The sequence below is a fragment of the Diospyros lotus genome, chromosome 6, assembly GCF_014633365.1.
Source record: "Diospyros lotus cultivar Yz01 chromosome 6, ASM1463336v1, whole genome shotgun sequence".
In the NCBI taxonomy this organism is placed as follows: domain Eukaryota; kingdom Viridiplantae; phylum Streptophyta; class Magnoliopsida; order Ericales; family Ebenaceae; genus Diospyros; species Diospyros lotus.
This window is the reverse complement of record NC_068343.1, coordinates 16,089,051-16,109,180: the sequence shown is the minus strand read 5'-3', so window position 1 is coordinate 16,109,180 and position 20,130 is coordinate 16,089,051. Positions and strand designations below refer to the sequence as shown.

Below are 20,130 nucleotides of genomic sequence, written 5' to 3'. Positions count from 1 at the left end.
ATGTGACGAGACTTTTTGGTAATCGAATCTCTTAAATGTTCCTGGTCCTTAGATTAATCAGATGAAAATTCTGATTAGTCGATTATAGACTGACACAATATTTACTATCTTGATTACTATGAGATACTAATTGTTAGGGGTGGTAAGTCACATGCCATATGACATGAGAATGTCTCTAATAAACTCGTGGATGGCTGTTGAAGAACAACGCACTGAATGTGACTACCGATGATTGATCAAATGGCATTGTGGATAATGGTCATGTCATCAAGTTGCGATTGTGTAACTGATCCTTAAACTTGAACTGACACGGTTGTCTTGTGTATTAGTGTGCGGGATTTGTTAATGTGCTAAACCATCCAATTGCGAGGTGAGAACGTTCATCTATGTGGTTTCGTATTATTGGTGCATGGAAGTAGGTGTTCAGAGATGGGATCTGTCACCCTCATCATCATTGGTGAGGTAAACGTCATATGTGGTCTATTGTTAGTGTGATGAGAAAGTCCTTGGCCAAGGCAAAATGATTAATCAAGAAAGTGTTTCCTTAGGTGTCATCTAGTCACGCTGATAAGATCTGACACATTGTTACTGAGTTTGTGAATTTATCATACCATGACTCTCACCCAATCAAGACGTTAGGTGACGGAAAGAATTGTATTACACGATAATCGTCAACTATAATAAGTTCACTTGAAGTTTGACTTCATTGCCTTCTATATTGTGCTAGACTGCTGTTAGGTGCTTCTCAGCATCTTTCAAATCATCACCAGAACATGGAGAGATTCTCCTGATGAGTCAAGGTGTTTCGACCAACGTTAAAAGGGTTTTGGCACTATCTGATAGCTAGTAGATAATAAAGCTAGAAAGTCACACACCATATAATGTGGCACCTAGTATCAGCATTGTGCACTTGTTATGTCTCAAACATCATTAATAGTTAATGGTGGTTTATAATAATGTCATTAAGTGTTAATGACTCGATTCGTTAAATGTTAGCGAATCGGATGGCGATTTCATCAAAAATAGCTAGGAAGGTCAACTACTTTAGCACAGTAGGTTAACTGCCTTCAGGCAATCGACAAGTTGAGGGAGCCAGTCAATCGTTTTTCCACCTCTTAGGAATCGATCGACCGTTTTTGCTGCCAAAGCTGCAGATAGTGCCTTCCACGTGTCAATCAATTGGAGGGTGTTGGTGGCAAATTTTGGAGGCTAATTTGAGGCAAAGACGAGAGGAATTATAGAGGCAGCAAATTAGCATCTTCTTCTGCTCTCTTTCTGCATTTGCTTTTGTGAGAAATTACAATGTACCAGTTATGTTGGGTGATTTTGGAAAGTCCGAGGAGACACACGGGTGCTGGTGAATCAAAATTCTCAAGCTAGCACGGGACAAGGACTGCAACGTTGTACCGGGTAGCTTGCTAGGTGTAGACAGACTAGGCCCTCCACATGGTGAGGAGGATCCGATCTCAGTGTAGAAATAGTTTTTGCACCCATCTGACATTAGGCTACAGGTGTGTGACTTATTGTATTTCATATGATGAAATATCGTGTTGCGTAAATACCCGAGCTGTGTATGGTGTGTGTATTTATGTATTTCTTTGTGTATCTCTAATGTATTTTGACGTGGTACCAGGTAGCTTGCTAGGTGTAGATAGACTAGGCCCTCCACATGGTGAGAAGGATTCGGTCTCGGTGTAGAAATAGTTTCTACACCCATCTGACATTAGGCTACAGGTATGTGACTTATTGTATTTCATATGATGAAATATTGTGTTGCGTAAATATCCGAGCTGTGTATGGTGTGTGTATTTATGTATTTCGTTGTGTATCTCTGATGTGCAAAATTTTAATTTTACCTACACCGCTATAAAAGTATTCCAACAGGGGTGGGGGTGAAGTCCTTGATGCTATGCATTTGGTCATTAAGGAAAAGCCATAAGAAAAATTTATGTTTGTATGAATGCTTAAATCTCATGTCTATTGGGAAGATTATGGTTATGTATTAGTGGTAAGGATGTATGATTTTTCTAATGGATGGATGAATGGTGGAAGGTTGGTTTGTAGTCATTTTTATTGTGCTTTGGTATGATATTTGGCTCACTACTAGACACTTGAAATGGTAAGAAGAATTCTCGAGCTATTTGAGTGTGATGATTATATTATCTTGTTCATGTAGTAATTTTATGTTGGAGCACAGTACCAATAGAAAAAAAAGGCCGCAGGGACAGCATCTCAATTGGGGGAGCTGGTCCCCAGGGAAACTGGCCCCACTACTATCATATTAAAAAATGGCAGAATTGATGAAGGACAAAAACATATATGCTTGTCCTGAGATGTTCAAGGATTATTTTGAATGTTTCCAATTTTAAAAGGAAAGGTTCCCAAGGCTAATTATGGTGTTTCTAAACATCGAGAACTAAATTTAATTTGAGTTACCCTTAAATCTTGTAAGCATAAAATGACAGATAAAATTAAGGGTGAAACTCACTAGAGGTTAAAAATTAATTGAACTTAAGTTACTAACCATTTTAACCCTTGAGGAACTGAAGATACAGCTTGGGCGGGGTAATCCTAGTTGGGTAACAGGGTAAGGGGGAAATGAAATATATATAAAAAAAAATCCCCAGTTTTTTGGAATAGTAATGTTCCTGGAGAGAGCAGGGCTTTACAAACTCCATGACAGGCACTGAAAACAGAAGCAATATACTCTACTATCAAAGCAGATGTACAGTTCTTTATCAAACCCAAGTGATCTGAAAGCTTCTCTTCCAAAACCAAGTGAAAGTGGAGATGCTTACCTAACCCTGATTGCGTATTGAAGTTTGAAAATATACTTCAGAAAGAAATAAAGAATAAAAAAAAAACAAAAACAGATACATGGATTCCTTCAAATAATACCCTAGCCAGCCAAAGCTCAGAATTCCAAATTGTCAAAACTTATGTTCATGATAGTTTAATTAAACAGTAAAACGGTACACCAACCCCAAATTCCCAACATGCCAGAAAGCAAGCCCCAGTCCGATAAACCTTATTAAGTCATGACCCAACAACTACTAAAATCCAAGCTAATTTTCAACCTTAACAGACAAAAAAAAACAAACAAACAAACAAACCTGATACAGCGATTTAAGCTGGTCAGGACGCGGATTCGACACATTCCGATTTTGAACTGGATCACACCCAGGTGGACGAAAGCTCTCCGGACCACTAGCGCAGTCAAAAAGTAAGAACAACAATCAATTAGAAATCCTTGCAATGTGTGTGCGTGTCCGCGCGCGCGCGCGTGTTTCTTTTTTTTTTTTGGGGGGGGGGGGGGGGGGGGGAACCAAAGGTGTGGGACGGACGAGAAATGGGTACCTGACGCCTAAGAGAGCCGGTTTGACGGGGAAAAACCCTAGAACGAAGAGCGAGAGACCGATAATCTGAATGAGAATTGCAGTTAGCGTGCAAAGCGTCAATTGTGTGCATGTGAGTGAAGACATTGTGAATCTCCACAATGTGGACTTGGCCACTCTAGACCCGGCTTAAGAAGAATTCTCCAAACCCAAGTCTGGACTCTGGAGCGAAGAAACCATTTAGTAATTGCTTCATTTAGAATCCTTCGCTTCTCCTTCTTGAATCAAACGCATGTTACGTTTGGGATTCAACCTATTAGCAATAATAGGATAATGTAATGATTGAATTAAATAATATTTATAATCATGTTATTTCTTGAGATGATCATTTTTGTGCATTCTTATACTCGTGTTCTCAATTACATAGGGAGAGATAAATTATAAGTTAGGTGTTTGACCTTTGTATAGGGAAAGAATCAAACTCAGGACTCACCAAATAATATCGATATATCACTCACTCTTTTATCATTCCACCAATACCCTAAAAATATAATCATGCCATTTCTTATCTACCCATTTACCATCACATCATCTAAATATATAACTATATGTGTAAGTAGGAGAAAATATAACTCTATATTTCATATAATTATTTATTAGAATTATATTTAAAAGAAACAAAATTCCAAAAAGAAGAAATCGTCTCCCAATCCCTTAGTGGAGAAGAGGTCGGCTGCCACGCAGCTCTTACTCTTCGATGTTGGACTTGTTGCCAACAACACAAAATGGGTAGATTTAGAGTAAGGAGATAAGAAAGTATTGAGGAATGAAGAGGGGTTTTTATAAAATCATCCAACTTGTCAAGAATTTTAAGCTAATTTTTGTGAGATTAAATAAGTTGTGAATGGATAATTACCCCAGCAATCTATATCTATTTGCCAAATGCCGCCTCCGCAACTCTCATCATTTGCCTATCTCTTTTGAGCTAAAAGATTACTGCACTTCTAATTTATTTGGTGATTATTATTTTTTCTTGTTCATCGTCATATTTAAAATTGAATCAGAAGCCCATAACCTGTTGAAAGAGAAGGTACTGAGAAATGTTAATGAAGCAACAAAATATTTAGTGTAAGACAAGAAACCTGTCATCATGGTTAAGTCATGGAACAATACTCTCTTCTCTACCTATTTTAAGTTAAGAAGAGAAAAATTATCGATTTTCAACTTATTAAAGGAAGCAGAAACTTTCAATATTTAAACTAAACTGTTGTTATCAAAATAATTTTGATATTTATTTTTATTCTAACAAAGAATATATAAAAGTTAACTTACAACTACTTTCTTACTAAATAACAAAGCACAATCCACAACTTAACAACCCAAAACACACGTTTAAATACAACTAACTATTCCTAAATACATGGTTGACTAATTCAAAAAGAAAAATTAATTAATTAAAATATTTTTTTCTAAATTGTATCAACTCTATTCTCCTTGAAAACATCCTTGTTCTTAAGGGTCTAACTCAACTATAGCAGCCATAGAACTTCAGGACTTCCATCAGAAATGTCCATATCCTTGTCTGCATCACTATCATTCAAGCAAGTTTGAATCATAAATAATCTTTTGCAGCGATATTCAGGATCAAATTTTTCATTACACTTAAAAAGCATAATCATTTTTTCCTTCTAGGGGTGGATTTATGTGTGGACTGTTCTGGACTTAAATTTGTCCTAGGCTAAAATCCATAACAACCCACAATAAATTTTAAATTTTGAAGGTAAATTTTAATTTTTTAGTAATAGACCAGTCCAATTTTTTTCAGGCCACCCCAACTTGGATTGTTGGATTCGCCCTTGCTTCCTTATGTCATCTATCTCTTCTATAGTTAATTTCTTGATTGACAATGTTGCTGGACCATTTTAAACTTCATCACTTGTAGACAAAACTTTGGATGAGGTGAGATCACAAACTTCGTATAGTTGGGCCAACCTAATAGCTGAAGACAAGGTACTTGGTTTATTAGTCTAAACATCTATGCGAATGGATTCTTTAAGACCTCCCATGAAACAATTGACTTGTTGGATTTGCTCTATTATTCCTACCTTGGCCAATAATTTCTCAAATTTATTCTAATAGTCTTGTACTGAACTTATTTGTTGTAAACGAGTTAGTTCAATAAAAAAATCCATGAACTAATTTGTCCCATATCTTGTATTTAATTAGTCTCTAAATTCTTTTCACGTGACGATACCCCAGTCTTATTTCAATAGTTGATACTATAGGTGTGCATCGCCATTGAAATGGAGTGAAGCCAATCCAACTCGGTCTTGAAGGGATTCCATGTAGTTGAAAGAATTGTTTCACCTTGCACAATCAAATAGTTGGATCTTCCTTTCCTTTGTAACGAGGAAAATAAATCTTAATGATTTTTGAAACATAAGATCCCAACATTGAACTCATAGAAGCATTTTCACGAATAGCTGGTGTGCTATGAACTACTATTGAGTCTTCCACCTTGCCTGGAGTTTGCATTCTAGCAAGATAGTTCCCAATAACTCACTAGTCTAAATGGCAATTTGCTCCACCTGATCAGAGAGTTTGTTGACAATTTTGGATAGTTTTCACAAAATCTCTTGGTGACTTGACACTCCTCCCACAACCTCCTCCAATTGTTCCAATCGATGCTCCATTCCCAAGCTCTGATACCACTGTGGCACAGCCGTAAAATGATAAATTTTTAACTCATTAAAAATAGCACGAACCTTCAATGTTCAAACTAAATTGTTGTTGCCCAAATAATTATAATATTTATTTTTATTACAACATTAAATATATAACAACTAACTTACAACTACCTCTTTACTAAATAACAAAACACAATCCACAACTTAACAACCCAAAATACACGTTCAACCACAACTAACTATTCCTAAATACATGACTAACTAATTTAAAAATAAATAAATAAAAATAAAAAATTTTTCTAGACTCTCACATGGCCGCGGCTGCCGCCACACACCGTGAGGCTAATGTGACGGACTCATTTTTGACGATAATTATGAATCAAAGTGAATATTCTCTAACGACAAAGAATTCTTATGATCACACTAAAGAAGAATTACTATATTTATCACCCCACTTATGACTTTTACCCGAAAAAGAAAAAGAAAATCATATTCAAGCAGTAAGTGAGACGATGGTATGACAAATGGGGTACAAAAACTGTTCTGAAAATGGAAACAGCTTAAACGCATACTTCCTGCTGGACGTACAGAGAAGAGTGTGCTGCAGCCTCTGATTGATGCAGATAAAGCATATTACAATAAATAAGTAAATAAAACAATTGACGAGCGATATCACAAAATTGTGGCGAGCCGACAGAAATCATTTCCGGCGATAATGTTTAAAACACGGCAACTTGTAAAGAAGGAAAAAAGAGTTCCTGGATACGAGTTGAAAAGGCGAAGAAACAACAGAATAAATTACACAACCCAATAGAGTCCCAATCCCAAAATGATATAAACACCACATAAAATTAGGCTTGAGGCCTCACGTCCTTTAGTACTCCCCCCTTTTCTAGCTCGCCAACTAGGTCCCGAAGTGCGGGAACCTTCATGGCTAAAGTCCTGTACAATCTTGAATACCGAGCTTGGGTTCCACCTGCTGTCCTAGCAAGGGCAAGCAGGCTCAGAGCCTCGGGGAGTTGAGAAAATACTTGTTTCATATCCTCCAAACTCATATTTTCCAAAACTGTTGGTCTTGGAGCAACTCTCACAATCTCACCGCCTTTTGGTTCTTGAACTCGGGCATCAGCTTTTATCACAAGCTCCGAGCTTGAGTTCGCTCCACATTTAATGACAAATGGGGTGCTAGAACCTGTATTGAACTGTAGAACGTTCCACTGTGCCACATCAGTTTCCGTACCAGGTCCCAACTCCGCAGCTGGCTTGGGAGCATTTGATGATTCTTTTAAATGGTCATCCTCCTCAGGAATGGACTGTCATGAGGACAAATTACGATAGCATACTAGTAAATACACAAAGCAATAATAGTTGGGCCACATATTTTGATTAAAGTAATGCAGCCAAAAGTGCAGCTAACTTGAAAATCTATCTCATAGGAACTGGAATTAAGCATAGTGCATGGAGCAATTCAAGTGAATGCCATCGAACCCATGTTACCAGCACTTCTACAAGCATGATAATTTTCATTCTAAATCAGAGAATTCAACAACCTAAGCGTCAGTTTTTCCTTTGTATGCATTTCCTTAGAGGATTGTGGACTTATTCAGGTACTAAGAAAAGAAGAGAGAATCTATACACAAAATTAACATGGATTGACATGAATAGAGAAAAATAAAAATAAAAGAAGTTGGCCTGTAATTTAAGTGAATCATTGATCCTTGATTGGCAAAAAAAATTAATGTAGGCAGTCCAACCCTATCTGGACAGGGTTTTGGCAGGTTGGATACACAAAGCAGCATGATTTATATGTCCAAGCAGCCAAAAAGGTCTGATCTTCATCTACTTTGAATCACAAGGCCAGTCTAGGATTACAAGTGAACATGCTATGTGGTTCAAATAAAGTTGGTGACTTTGGTTGGTTAATGCATGTGAGCCCAAGTCCTAGACCCAGATAAGCATAGAACAAAGTTTTACAAAGTATTTTGAGGAGTGGGGAGCCAAAGGCCTAAGGAACAGCAAGACCTGATCATCAAAAACATAAACTTAGGTACAAAATTGCATGCATTGAAGTAGGCATATCCAAGAAAGCTCCTCAGCCTAACTCGTAGGAATAACTTACAATTGAGAATTTGCACACACTATGGGGCATCCCCAAGCACAAGGAAAAAAGAGATCCCATAATACAATTAAGCTAATGTATATCAACTAGAACGCTAAGCCTCAATACCACCATGCAGGATCAATGAAGTCAATTAACATCACTTTGCAAAATTCTCTACTCTTTATAGTAACTGAAAACATGAAATAAGAAATGAAGTAAAAAACTTTTAGCAGCAAATAAAAGAGTGAAATCTACCTCCACTAAATGGTGAGCATCCGCAATGTGTCTTTGGGCACATGGATGGTCAATATCAAGCAGGGAAGGCATCCTTTGAGCTAGTTCATCTAGAGATGCAAGTAATAATTTCTTCTTACTCTTCCCCAATGTGCTTACAGAGGATTGTCTAGTTATATCCTGCAAGAGTTTGTGCATGTTCCTGTCTTAGATCCTTTCATGCCTAATTGTAAGCCAATCATCTATATAATTTAACAAGTAATGTGAATATGAATACCTTGACTTGCTTTAATATTCCATCTAGTGAAATTAAGGATGCCAGACGTGCATCCTCAGCTGCAGTAGATGGATTCCGAACAGGCAAACTGCCATCCTCTAGTGCAAGTAATGCCACATCATTTCTCATTTGTTGCAATATCTGATCATAGATAAGTCACAGTATAGTACAAGATCACCCATCACATGTAAGAACAGTGTCACTAGGAAGACATCATATGCATTTATAAAGTTCATGACAACCAAAAGAAAAAAAGCGGAGAGCATATTAAGCAGATAACTTACATCAATATAATTCATAGAAAATTTAGTGATGTTTTCAAAACTCAGAAAATTTAAGGGGTGATAAAAATACATTGGAAAATTTAGAACCTTTTGATTTAAGGGGGTAAGCTTACTGGTTCAAAAAGTTAGAATATTCCACAGAACTGTAAAGTTCACCTGACCTCTGTTAAATTCCACAATTGAATTTCATTATACTTATCCAGTGAAATATAAATAACAAATATATTGGGAATCCATGAGAGAGAGAGAGAGAGAGAGAGAGAGAGAGTTGGGAGAGGGCAGTCATCATGTGGGAATGTCCCAATATGGTCAACTGAATGTTCATTCTCATGAATTTTGGACTCAGGACTCATAAGAAGGCTGTTTAAGACATGCTTTTGCTTCCACTTTTCAATTTGCATAAAGGCAACTACAGTCAAAAAGAAATTATAGCAAACAAGTGAAAAATAATAGAAAATAAAGAAATAATTACATAAATTTAGAGTGAAGAAAGAGTTGTCACCCAAAAACTGAGAGTAGCATTTAGTCTAATGAGAATAGAATTAAAAAACTATTATCACCAGCTTTAGAATTCATACCAAACTTTACTCCATTACAAGGATTAGATTACAAATTTTGGAACCATTACCTGATTGTCTTGTTGTCAGTTATGTTACATGTATCTTTTTCTATAATGCATTGTACTGTTCGTTCTCACTCACTCCCTCCCACGAACAAGAGGTAATTATTTGGAATTCTACAGAATGTTTATTGATTTGACACTTGATGCCTGTACCAGATAGTAAAAGAATTCCACAGTTTTAATTGGTCATGTATTCACGAAAAAAGTTCTGGTCAATTAAGTTGTTGGATACAGTCTACTTAATGTATTTAAGTATGTCAAAGACCATAGCAACTTTTAAGTTTAAATTGTTAAAAGATAAGGAGAGATGTAGAACCGAAGATGACACCACTTCTATATTCAGAAGATTTTGTTGGATTCCACATTAAAAGAAAAGATAGGGTTTGTCGCACAAGTTTAAACAAAGAAGGGTCGCCAATATCAAAGGATTTTTCAGAAGTAATGAAATTTCATCTAAGGAAGATGAAGTGAACTAATTTACTGAATTCTTCGGGGTTTAGAGGAGAATACTTGTTGGCTTTTCCCTGATACAGGAGGGATCTGGGACGACCCCAATCTCATATTAGTAATGGAAGTAGGGAAGTTTTGAGCAGTATTATTTAATTCTGTGACCCAAAATCTAATTTTAGCTGGAATTTTTGGGTGAAGACATCTAGTGTTGCACATCCTTCCATTTCACAATCACCAAAATCTACAGTCAGACTTATGTGTAAACCGTTAATTCTTCTCTTGGACGCTCACCTTCACTCTCTATAAGTCACCTTTCTTGGAATATCATTTCGGTCAATCTATCCTATATGCCCTGCTGACATTTGAAACTGGTGCAGCATTTGACAGTGAATACCATTGATTCCAGCCCACTTCATCTCAATTTAACTTGTTTCAGGTTAACTATAATGTAAACATTTTTCAACTTTTTACCAAAGTTTGACAGCCCCAAATCCAATGGCAGTCCAAAAAGGTCTGGACATGCCAATTCAAAGTCAAGTGCCATATTTGAACAAAAATGTTTCTGCGGTGTATTGCAAGTTGATTTTATGCACCATCAGTCTATTCTGACCCAGCAATTTGTCACCTACAACAATCACTATCACCTACAACAAAAATATTCTCAGGCAAAAATGAGAATAGATGCATTCATATCCTGAAGCCTGGATCAATTTTTTCCCTCCTTTGTCTAATAGAAAGACTTTCATATGAAGAACCTTTCAAACAAAGGTTTTAACTTCAATAGAAACACATAAGCCATTCACCTGAGAAGTAAATTTGTCACCACATTGAAATCTGAAACAGCATGGAATAATTGCTTCCTGAATTAAATGCCTACCTTCCTTCTTTTGTGGTCAACAGACTCAAGAGCCGAACGTAGTTTAGCCACTTGCGCCAAGTCCTCTGCATCTTCAGTTGCCAAGGTACCTGCAATATCCTGATAAAATACCTATTCAGACATTTAACCTAATTGAATGACAATGATTATCTTACAAAAATACCACTAAATTTTAGGTTATTTACGAAATTGCACTACCATAACCCTAAGTTGATATCTATCACACTAGAATGTCTTAAATTCATAGAAGTTTCTTAACAATTATTACAATGAATAAAATTCAGTCATTTTGAGTAGTTTTGGTCATTTCAGTTAAATTGGTATTTTAAAATTTTAGTCTATTTGGTTCAATTACCAAATCCCTCCATAACCAACCAAAATAAACAAATGCTCACCTTAATGAGGCCTCCCTTTTATAGGCTCTACACCTTATAATGGACATTGGAGATTCACAAAAATCAATGATCGCAATGGAATGCTGGAATATTCAATACAAAACATCTAAGATATTTACATTGGAAAATTCCAAATATAGGAGGTTCTAGAATCATAACCAGTAAAAAATGCTCAACGCAACCAGCCTAGCCCAGCAACAGAAATACAAAGACCCAAACAAACCACCAGTAAAACAGGGAATTAGATGCTTAAACCCAAACCCTGCTGAAGCAGAATCCAAAAGTATGTCTGTTGAAACTAATATCAGACCAAAACTGCTCCTTCCGAAAACACAGTGCATCCCCACTTATAACAAGTTGTGAGCAGGAATACTGAATATAGAAAAGAGGGGTCCCAAGCTTGTACCCATTAAGAGAGGCATGTAATGGCGAGCCTGAACAGATCTGATGAAGGTACAAAACATTATCAAAAACAACTCTATTTTTTTATCGCCATAAAGTCCATAAAATGCTGGACAAGGAGAAACACAGCCTTTTAATTGTTTTCCTATAGACGAAATCTCCCCAGTGATCAAACAGGTCCAGAATAGAACTGGGAGCAACAACCAAACATAATCCCCACCAACTGAAAACCTCACACCAGAAATTTGTTAGGACTCCCATTAGTCTCACCTATCAAAGGCATAAAAGGAGAGGAACAATAGGGGCAACAAAGGGAATTGATTCAGGGGCAAAAGAGTCAAAAGTTGGTTAGAGAGGAATATTTATTCACGTGGCTGAGACAGAATGAGAGATAGGTAAAAAAGGGGAGGGAGGAGAGAGAAGGATCTGGAAAATTTGTTGAAGAAGTCGTTGGAGAGTGCGGCCCTCTCGAATAGGCCTGTTTTTTTTTTTATTTCATTGTATTCGCTAATATCCTTTGTTGTAAGCTACTATAATTGAGGAGTTCCTACTATTAGAGCTAAAATTCAATCAATTGTGTAAGGGTTCTATCATTCTGATATCAGAGCAACGATCCATGCGGGTGCCTGTCTTTGAGAGAGTGGGGTATTTGGAGGGAAGAATGGAGAATTGTCAACAGCAGATTGAAGGGAAGATGGAGGGATTACAGATGGGATTAGAATCAATGAAAAAAGAGTTCCAGAGGGCGCAGAACATCGAGAAAAACATGGCGACGATGATGGAACAATTTGGATTGCTGATGGAGAGATGGGAGGACCAGGAGAAAGGGAGGAAAGGGAAACAGTTAGGCGAGCACTTACGGGTGGGTTCGTCCCTCATTGGGGAGGCCACGCCGGAACTGGGAAATCGACAAAAGGAAGCTGGCGGTGAGTACGATACCTATGGGAGGTCAAATGGAAGGGTCTGACACCTGGAGATGCTAGTGTTTGAAGGAGACGACCCAAATGGTTGGGTGTTCTGGGCCGAGCAATACTTCTCCGTGAATCAGATCAGATGCGGAAAAGTTAGACTCCGCTGCCCTTTGCTTTAAAGGATGATGCGGTCACCAATCAAGACCCGGCCCAAAGCTGACCTGACCACGCCGAAACAATATTTTAATACTTCTTAAGTTTTAGAATTTTACTTGATTTAGGATTCAATTTCATGTTTCTACTTGATTTATGATTCTACTTCATGTTGGATTAGGATTTATTTCAATTAGGATTTTAGTTGGATTTTGTTTACAAATATTAGATGGATTTAGATTAGCCAAATACTATAAATATGCCTAGGATCTAGAGTTTGTAATCAAGTTTTTCTTAATCAAATTTCAGCAACCTATTTGGGTTTTCTTAACAAAACAGTCTTGTTTTTGCGTTTTCTTGAAAGCCAAGCTTCGGCCATTGAAGTTCTCTTTTTCAAGGGTTTATTTTGGTGTGTTTTTTTACACATGCGCTACACGCTGCGTCAGGTGGTATCAGAGCGGTTAATCAATCAATCAGATGGCCAATCTTGAAGGTAACGGTAGCAACCAGCCTCGTAACGGTGATCAGGAGTTGTCCGCAGTTTGGAGAGCAATCGAAGAACAGCAGGAAGTAACTCGTACTATCCAGCAGCGATTGAAGCAACTTAGCAACCAATTGGGCATCTTACTACGAGTTGATGATGACAGGAACCTGAATAATGGGGTGAATCAAGCCGGAGCGGGAAGACCACCCATTAATCATGTCCTCGTTAATCCTAGAAGACCTGTGATTGAAGATAGCGATGAAGATGATGATTTTGGTTGAGCAATAGCTAACCCTGGTGGTAGAGGGGTTAGGAGGAATGCGCATCAGCACAACCATTGGGGCAACGATGAGTATAAACTAAAAGTTGATATTCCTACCTTTAGTCGAGATCTTGATATTGAAGGGTTCCTAGATTGGATCACTGAGGTTGACTGTTTTTTTGAATACATGGAGATCCCAGATGAACGACAAGTAAAGTTAGTGGCTTACAGTTTGAAGGGCAGTGCATCTGTTTGGTGGGAGCGATTAAGAGAAACGAGATTGAGGGAAGGCCGACAACCAGTTCAGACATGGAAACGAATGAAGTAGCTGTTAAGAGGTAGGTTTTTACCCCCTGACTATGAACAATATATGTTTGAAGCTTATCAAAGATGTGCACAGGGAATGAAGAGTGTGAATGAATATACCTCTGAGTTTCTAAGATTGGCGGAGAGAAACCAATTGTCAGAAAGTGACAATCAACAAGCATCTCGTTACTTGAATGGATTGAAGCCTACTATTCGTGATAAAATTGGGGTTCAGATGGTTCTGAGTGTGCAAGAAGCAAGGAACTTAGCTTTAAAGGCTGAGTTAATGTTGAGTGAGAGATCTCGTAATGACAACTATCGTTGCTATAGTGGGAATGAAAATAAACAAGAAGCTTTTGATAAAGACAAGTCGGTTCAGGGAGCACAACCCTCCAATCCACTCCATTCAGTCAACCCTAATAAGGCTACCACAGGGGGAAACATTCAAGGTACTACTTCTAATCTTCCAAAATCCCCTAATCCTTATGCAAATCCTATTCTTTTAAAATGTTTCAAGTGCAATGAGGTTGGGCATCGATCTAGTGATTGCCCAAGGAGAAAAACAGTTAACATTGTAGAAAAGGAAGAGGAAGATGTTGCTAAAGAGGAAGTATATTGCGAGCCTGATGAGGAGGATGACGAAGAAGATTATGGACATGGGGAATATACTTGTGTAGTGAGGAAGTTAATGCTATCTCAAAAGAATGAAGATACTACTCAACGGCATAAGCTTTTTCGCACGAGGTGTACGGTGAAAGGAAAAATCTTTGAGTTGATTATTAATAGTGGAAGTCAGGAGAACATCATAGGAAGAGATGTGGTGGCAAAGATGCAGTTAACTCCTGAAACACATCGAAGCCATTACATGATTGGATGGATTAAAGAAATTGGTGGCATACATGTGGATGAACGTTATAGGGTGCCTTTCTCTATTGATAAGTACTCCGACAAAGTCTATTGTGATATTGTTGATATGGATGCTTGCCATATTTTATTTGGGACGCTTTGGCAATTTGATGTGGATGCTAAGCACTCGGGTAGGAAGAACACATATCAGCTTGAAAAAAAATGTGTGCATTATACTTTGTTACCCATAGTGGAAAAGAATCAAACCAAAGCTTCTAAAGTAGAGGGGCGAAATTTTCTTACCATTACACACAAACACACTGAGTTTGTGAGGGAGTGTAAGGATACTCGAGAGGTTCACTTATTGGTTATCAAGGGAGAGAGTGTGAGTGAGCCATTGAAGGTGAATCAAATTCCAGTGGAGGTGCAGGGATTGTTGGAGGAATTTCATGATGTGGTTCCTGAGGAGTTGCCTAATGAACTACCTCCTATGAGAGATATTCAACACCACATTGACTTGGTTCTTGGTGCTAGCTTGCCTAACCTACCACACTACAGGATGAGTCCTAGGGAGAATGAGATTTTGCGTGAGCAGGTAGAGGAATTGTTGAGAAAAGGACACATTCAGACTAGCATGAGTCCATGTGTAGTGCCAGCATTATTGACACCAAATAAAGATGGGAGTTGGAGGATGTGTGTTAACAGTAGAGCCATCAACAAAATTACTATTGGGTACAAATTTCCAATTCCTAGGCTCGACGACATGCTTGATCAACTTGATGGAGCTGTGATTTTTACCAAAATTGATCTTAGAAGTGGTTATCATCAAATCAGAATTCGACCTGGAGATGAGTGGAAGACAGCTTTCAAGACGAGAGATGAGTTGTTTGAGTGGTTAGTCATGCCCTTTGGACTAACCAATGCACCAACCACTTTCATGAGACTAATGAATCAAGTATTACGCCCTATCATTGGTAAATTCGTTGTGGTGTATTTTGATGATATTTTGATATACAGTAAGTTTATTAATGAGCATGAGGGGCATATTCAAGATGTGTTGAGGGAAAACAAACTTTATGCTAATTTGAAGAAGTGTACTTTTATGAGTGAGAGCTTGTTATTCTTGGGCTTTGTTATAAGCAAAGAGGGCGTAAAGGTAGATGAGGAAAAGTGCGAGCTATTAGAGAGTGGCCAACCCCTAAAAATGTCAGTGATGTGCGAAGTTTCTATGGATTAGCAACTTTCTATAGGCGGTTTATCAAACACTTTAGTAGTATTGTGGCTCCAATTATTGAGTGTTTAAGGAAAGGAAAGTTCCATTGGGGTGAAGAACGAGCAAAGTTTCACCTTGATAAAAGAGAATATATGTACCGCTCCTGTCTTAGCTTTGCCAAGCTTTGAGAAATTGTTTGAGGTTGAGTGTGATGCGAGTGGAGTGGGAATAGGTGTTGTGTTGTCCCAAGAGAAGAGACCAATTGCATTTTTCAGTGAGAAGTTGTGTGAAGCTAGAAGAAAGTGGTCTACTTATGATAAGGAGTTTTATGCAGTGGTGAGAGCTCTTAAGACATGGGAACATTACTTGATTGCCAAAGAATTTGTTCTTTACACGGATCACCAAGCTCTTAAGTACTTAAGTAGCAAAAGGCAATTGAGGAGTGATATGCATGCTAGATGGTCTGCTTTTATTGATAAATTTTCACATAAAATTGTCCATAAGTCGGGACAGCATAATCGAGTGGCGGACGCTTTGAGTAGGCATGTGGATTTGATCAAAACCCTTAGTGTTGAGATTGTTGGGTTTGAGTGCTTGAAAGAATTATATGCGACAGACGAGGATTTCAAACATGTGTGGGAACAATGCATGTCTCAGCAACCGTCAGGAGATTTCTGTGTGCATGATGGGTTTCTCATGAAGGGAAATCAATTGTGCATCCCTTGCACATCTCTTCGTGAGAAAATTATTTGGGATTTGCATGGTGGTGGCTTAGCAGGGCATCTTGGCAGAGACAAAACTATTGAAGCTGTTATGGGAAGGTATTATTGGCCAAGAGCAAAGAGAGATGTTTTTATTATTGTGGCGAGGTGTTATATATGTCAAACAGCTAAGGGGCACTCTTCTAACGCCGGTCTCTACATACCATTGCCTGTTCCCAATGCTATTTGGGAAGATTTGTCTATGGACTTTGTGTTGGGTTTACCGCGAACCCAACGAAGTATGGATTCTGTTTTTGTAGTGGTTGGCAGGTTTTCCAAGATGGCGCACTTTCTCCCATCTAAGAAGACGGCAGATGCAGTAGCTACAGCCAAACTGTTTTTCAAGGAGATTGTTAGACTACATGGAGTCCCTAAAACTATTATTTCGGATCGTGATATAAGGTTTTTGAGTCACTTCTGGATTACCTTGTGGAAAATGTTCGATTCATCTTTGAATTTCAACAGCACACACATCCCCAGACTGATGGACAGACAAAGGTGGTGAATCGTACCTTAAGAAATCTGATTCGCAGTGTTTGCAAAGATAAGCCAAGATAATGGGACCTAGTCATAGCTCAAGCGGAATTTGCCTACAACAACGTCGTGCATAGCTCAACAGGAAGATCACCATTCTTTATCGTATACTTGAAAGTTCCTAATCATGCATTGGATTTGGTAAAATTGCCAAAGGTACCAGGTTTCAGTGTTGTAGCTAGTGACTTAGCCGAACACGTTCAAGCAGTTCAGGAAGATGTCAAGCAAAAGTTGCACGGGCGAATAAGAAGTACAAGGCAGCAGCTGACAAGCATAGGAAGCACAAGGTATTTGCGGTTGGAGATGAAGTCATGATATTCTTGAAGAAGGAACGGATTCGTGCAGAACAACAGAATAAGCTCAAGCCAAAGAAATATGCTCCTTACAAGATTACAAAGAAGATTAATGATAATGCTTATGTTGTGGATTTGCCAAATCATATGGGTGTTTCCAAAACATTCAATGTTGCTGATTTTTCTTTGTATTTGCCGAACGTTGAGTTGTCATACCCAGATCATAATTCAAGGACGAATTCTTCTCAAGTGGAGGTGAATGATGCGGTCACCAATCAAGACCAGGCCCAAAGCTGACCCGACCACGCTGAAACAATATTTTAATACTTTTTAAATTTTAGAATTCTACTTGATTTAGGATTCCATTTCATGTTTCTACTTGATTTAGGATTCTACTTCATGTTGGATTAAAATTTATTTCTATTAGGATTTTAGTTGGATTTTGTTTACAAATATTAGATGGATTTAGATTAGCCAAATATTATAAATATACCTAAGATCTAGAGTTTGTAATCAAGTTTTAATCAATCAAATTTCAGCAACCTATTTGGGTTTTCTTAGCAAAACAGTCTTGTTTTTGCATCTTCTTGAAAGCCAAGTTTCGGCCATTGAAGTTTGCTCTTTCAAGGGTTTATTTTGGTGTGTGTTTTTCACACACGCGCTACACGCTGCGTCAATTAGATTCGAATAGCACCTAATGATATTTCTAAGACTGCTTTTTGCACACGAGGGACATTATGAATTTTTGGTTATACCGTTTGAGTTAACAAATGCCCCTGCCACGTTCCAATCATTGATGAACGAGGTCTTTAAGGAGCATTTGAGGAACTTCATTTTAGTGTTTTTTGACGACATTCTGCTTTGCAGTAAGAATATGGCTGAACATAGGAAATATTTGAGGTGTGTGTTGGGGCTCCTAGAAGTCCACCGACTGTATGCCAATGTGAAGAAGTATCAGTTTGGGCAACGAGAAATTGAGTATTTGAGACACGTCATTTCTCAAGACGGGGTGGCTACGAATAGTTCTAAGGTTAAGGTGGTGGTGGAATGACCCAAACCCAAATCCTTGCGTGAACTTCGAGGATTCTTGAGTCTTACGAGGTATTATCGGAGATTTGTTAAGGGTTACGGAAAAGTGGCATGGCCATTGATAGACCGCCTCCGGAAGGGTAATTTCTTTTGGGATGAATTAGCGAAGCAGACTTTTCAATAACTTAAAAAGGTAATGACTAATCTGCCCGTGTTGGCTTTGCTGGATTTTTCGAGGGAATTCATTGTTGAAACTGATGCATCTGGGGATGGATTAGGGGCAGTGTTGATGCAGCAGCAGCGACCAATTGCCTTTTTCAGCCATTCCCTAAATCCCACTAGTCAAGTTTGATCAGTGTATGAGAGGGAATTGATGGCAATAGTATTTGCAATGAGGAAGTGGTGACATTACCTACTTGGGCATAAGTTTGTTATTAGAACAGATTAGCGAAGTCTTAAATTTCTTATGGAGTAGCAGGTGGTCAGCCTAGGGTGTCAAAAATGGGTCATGAAGCTTATGGGGTACGATTTTGAGATTCAATATCGTCTCGGATTGGAGAACCGAGCAGCTGATGCTCTCTCACGCCTCCCTTCTTCCGCCACATTGATGGCTCTCTCCATTCCCTAAATATTGCAGCTAAACCAACTAAAAGAAGAGGTGAAAGGAGATGATATACTCCAACAGATTGTTAGAGAAGTTCAGGCGAATCCTTCCAGCAGACCCAACTTTGTGTTGGTGGATGGCCATTTGCTGTTCAAGAGCAGGTTGTATCTTTCTAAAGGGTCGGTATTAATTCCTTTAATGTTGAAGGAAGGGCATGATGGACTGGCTGGGGGTCATTCCGAGTTTCTCAAGACTTATAAGAGGATAGCCGCCAATGTGTATTGGGTGGGAATGAAGCGGGATATTCGACAATATGTTCAACAATGTTATGTGTGCGAGCAGAATAAATATGAGGCTCCATCACCCGATGGGTTGCTGCAGCCGCTTCCAGTTCCTAGTCAAGTTTGGGAAAATGTGTCCATGGACTTCGTCGAAGGGTTACCTAAGTCAATTGGGATGGATACTATCTTGGTGGTTGTGGATCGACTAAATAAGTACAGACACTTTATTGCCTTGAAACACCCTTTTACAGTGGCTAGCGTTGCGGGGAATTTTTGTGTAGGAGATTGTGCGGTTACATGGGGTTCCAAGTTCTATAGTTTCTAATAGAGATAGAATTTTTGTTAGCCATTTTTAGAAGAGTTGTTTAGGCTGCAAGGCACTCAATTGAGAAGAAGCACATCCAACCACCCTCAGTCCGATGGCAAAATGGAGGTTTTAAATCACACCTTAGAGACGTACCTTCGATGCTTTTCTTCCTCCAAGCCTAAGGCATGGTGCAGCTGGCTGCCATGGGCAGAATATTGGTATAACACATCCTTCCATGTCTCCTCTAGACTGACTCCGTTCCAAATAGTTTATGAGCATGAACCTCCCCCACTGTTGAGGTTCGAGAAGGGCACCATGGTTGTTTCAACGATTGAACAATAGTTGTTGGAGAGGGATTCTGTTTTGGAAGAGTTGCAGTCCCAACTGTTGCGTACGCAAGCAATGATGAAGGAAACAATAGATAAAAGAAGTAGGGATGTGAAATTCGAGGTGGGTGACCTGGTTTATGTTAAAATTTGCCC

At 38.5% G+C, this 20,130-nt stretch overlaps 2 protein-coding genes across 13 annotated transcripts in view; both read right to left on the bottom strand.

Annotated features, from left to right (window-relative positions):
- LOC127803794 (GPI ethanolamine phosphate transferase 2) overlaps positions 1-3,619 on the bottom strand; it is a 52,868-nt gene extending 49,249 nt beyond the window's left edge. For all 5 annotated transcript variants that reach the window (XM_052340287.1, XM_052340285.1, XM_052340288.1 and 2 more), the window contains exons 1-2: positions 3,358-3,619; positions 3,114-3,207 (exon numbers count right to left, since the gene is read on the bottom strand). In XM_052340287.1, the coding sequence (XP_052196247.1) occupies positions 3,114-3,207; positions 3,358-3,482 (219 nt within the window). In that variant the 5' untranslated portion in view covers positions 3,483-3,619. The remainder of the gene's footprint in view (positions 1-3,113; positions 3,208-3,357) is intronic.
- Positions 3,620-6,636: 3,017 nt separating this feature from the next.
- LOC127803916 (kinesin-like protein KIN-14B) overlaps positions 6,637-20,130 on the bottom strand; it is a 116,891-nt gene continuing 103,397 nt past the window's right edge. For all 8 annotated transcript variants that reach the window (XM_052340539.1, XM_052340541.1, XM_052340542.1 and 5 more), the window contains 4 exons: positions 10,868-10,966; positions 8,635-8,775; positions 8,379-8,537; positions 6,637-7,335 (listed from right to left, as the gene is read on the bottom strand). In XM_052340539.1, coding sequence (XP_052196499.1) covers positions 6,874-7,335; positions 8,379-8,537; positions 8,635-8,775; positions 10,868-10,966 — 861 coding nt within the window. In that variant the 3' untranslated portion in view covers positions 6,637-6,873. The remainder of the gene's footprint in view (positions 7,336-8,378; positions 8,538-8,634; positions 8,776-10,867; positions 10,967-20,130) is intronic.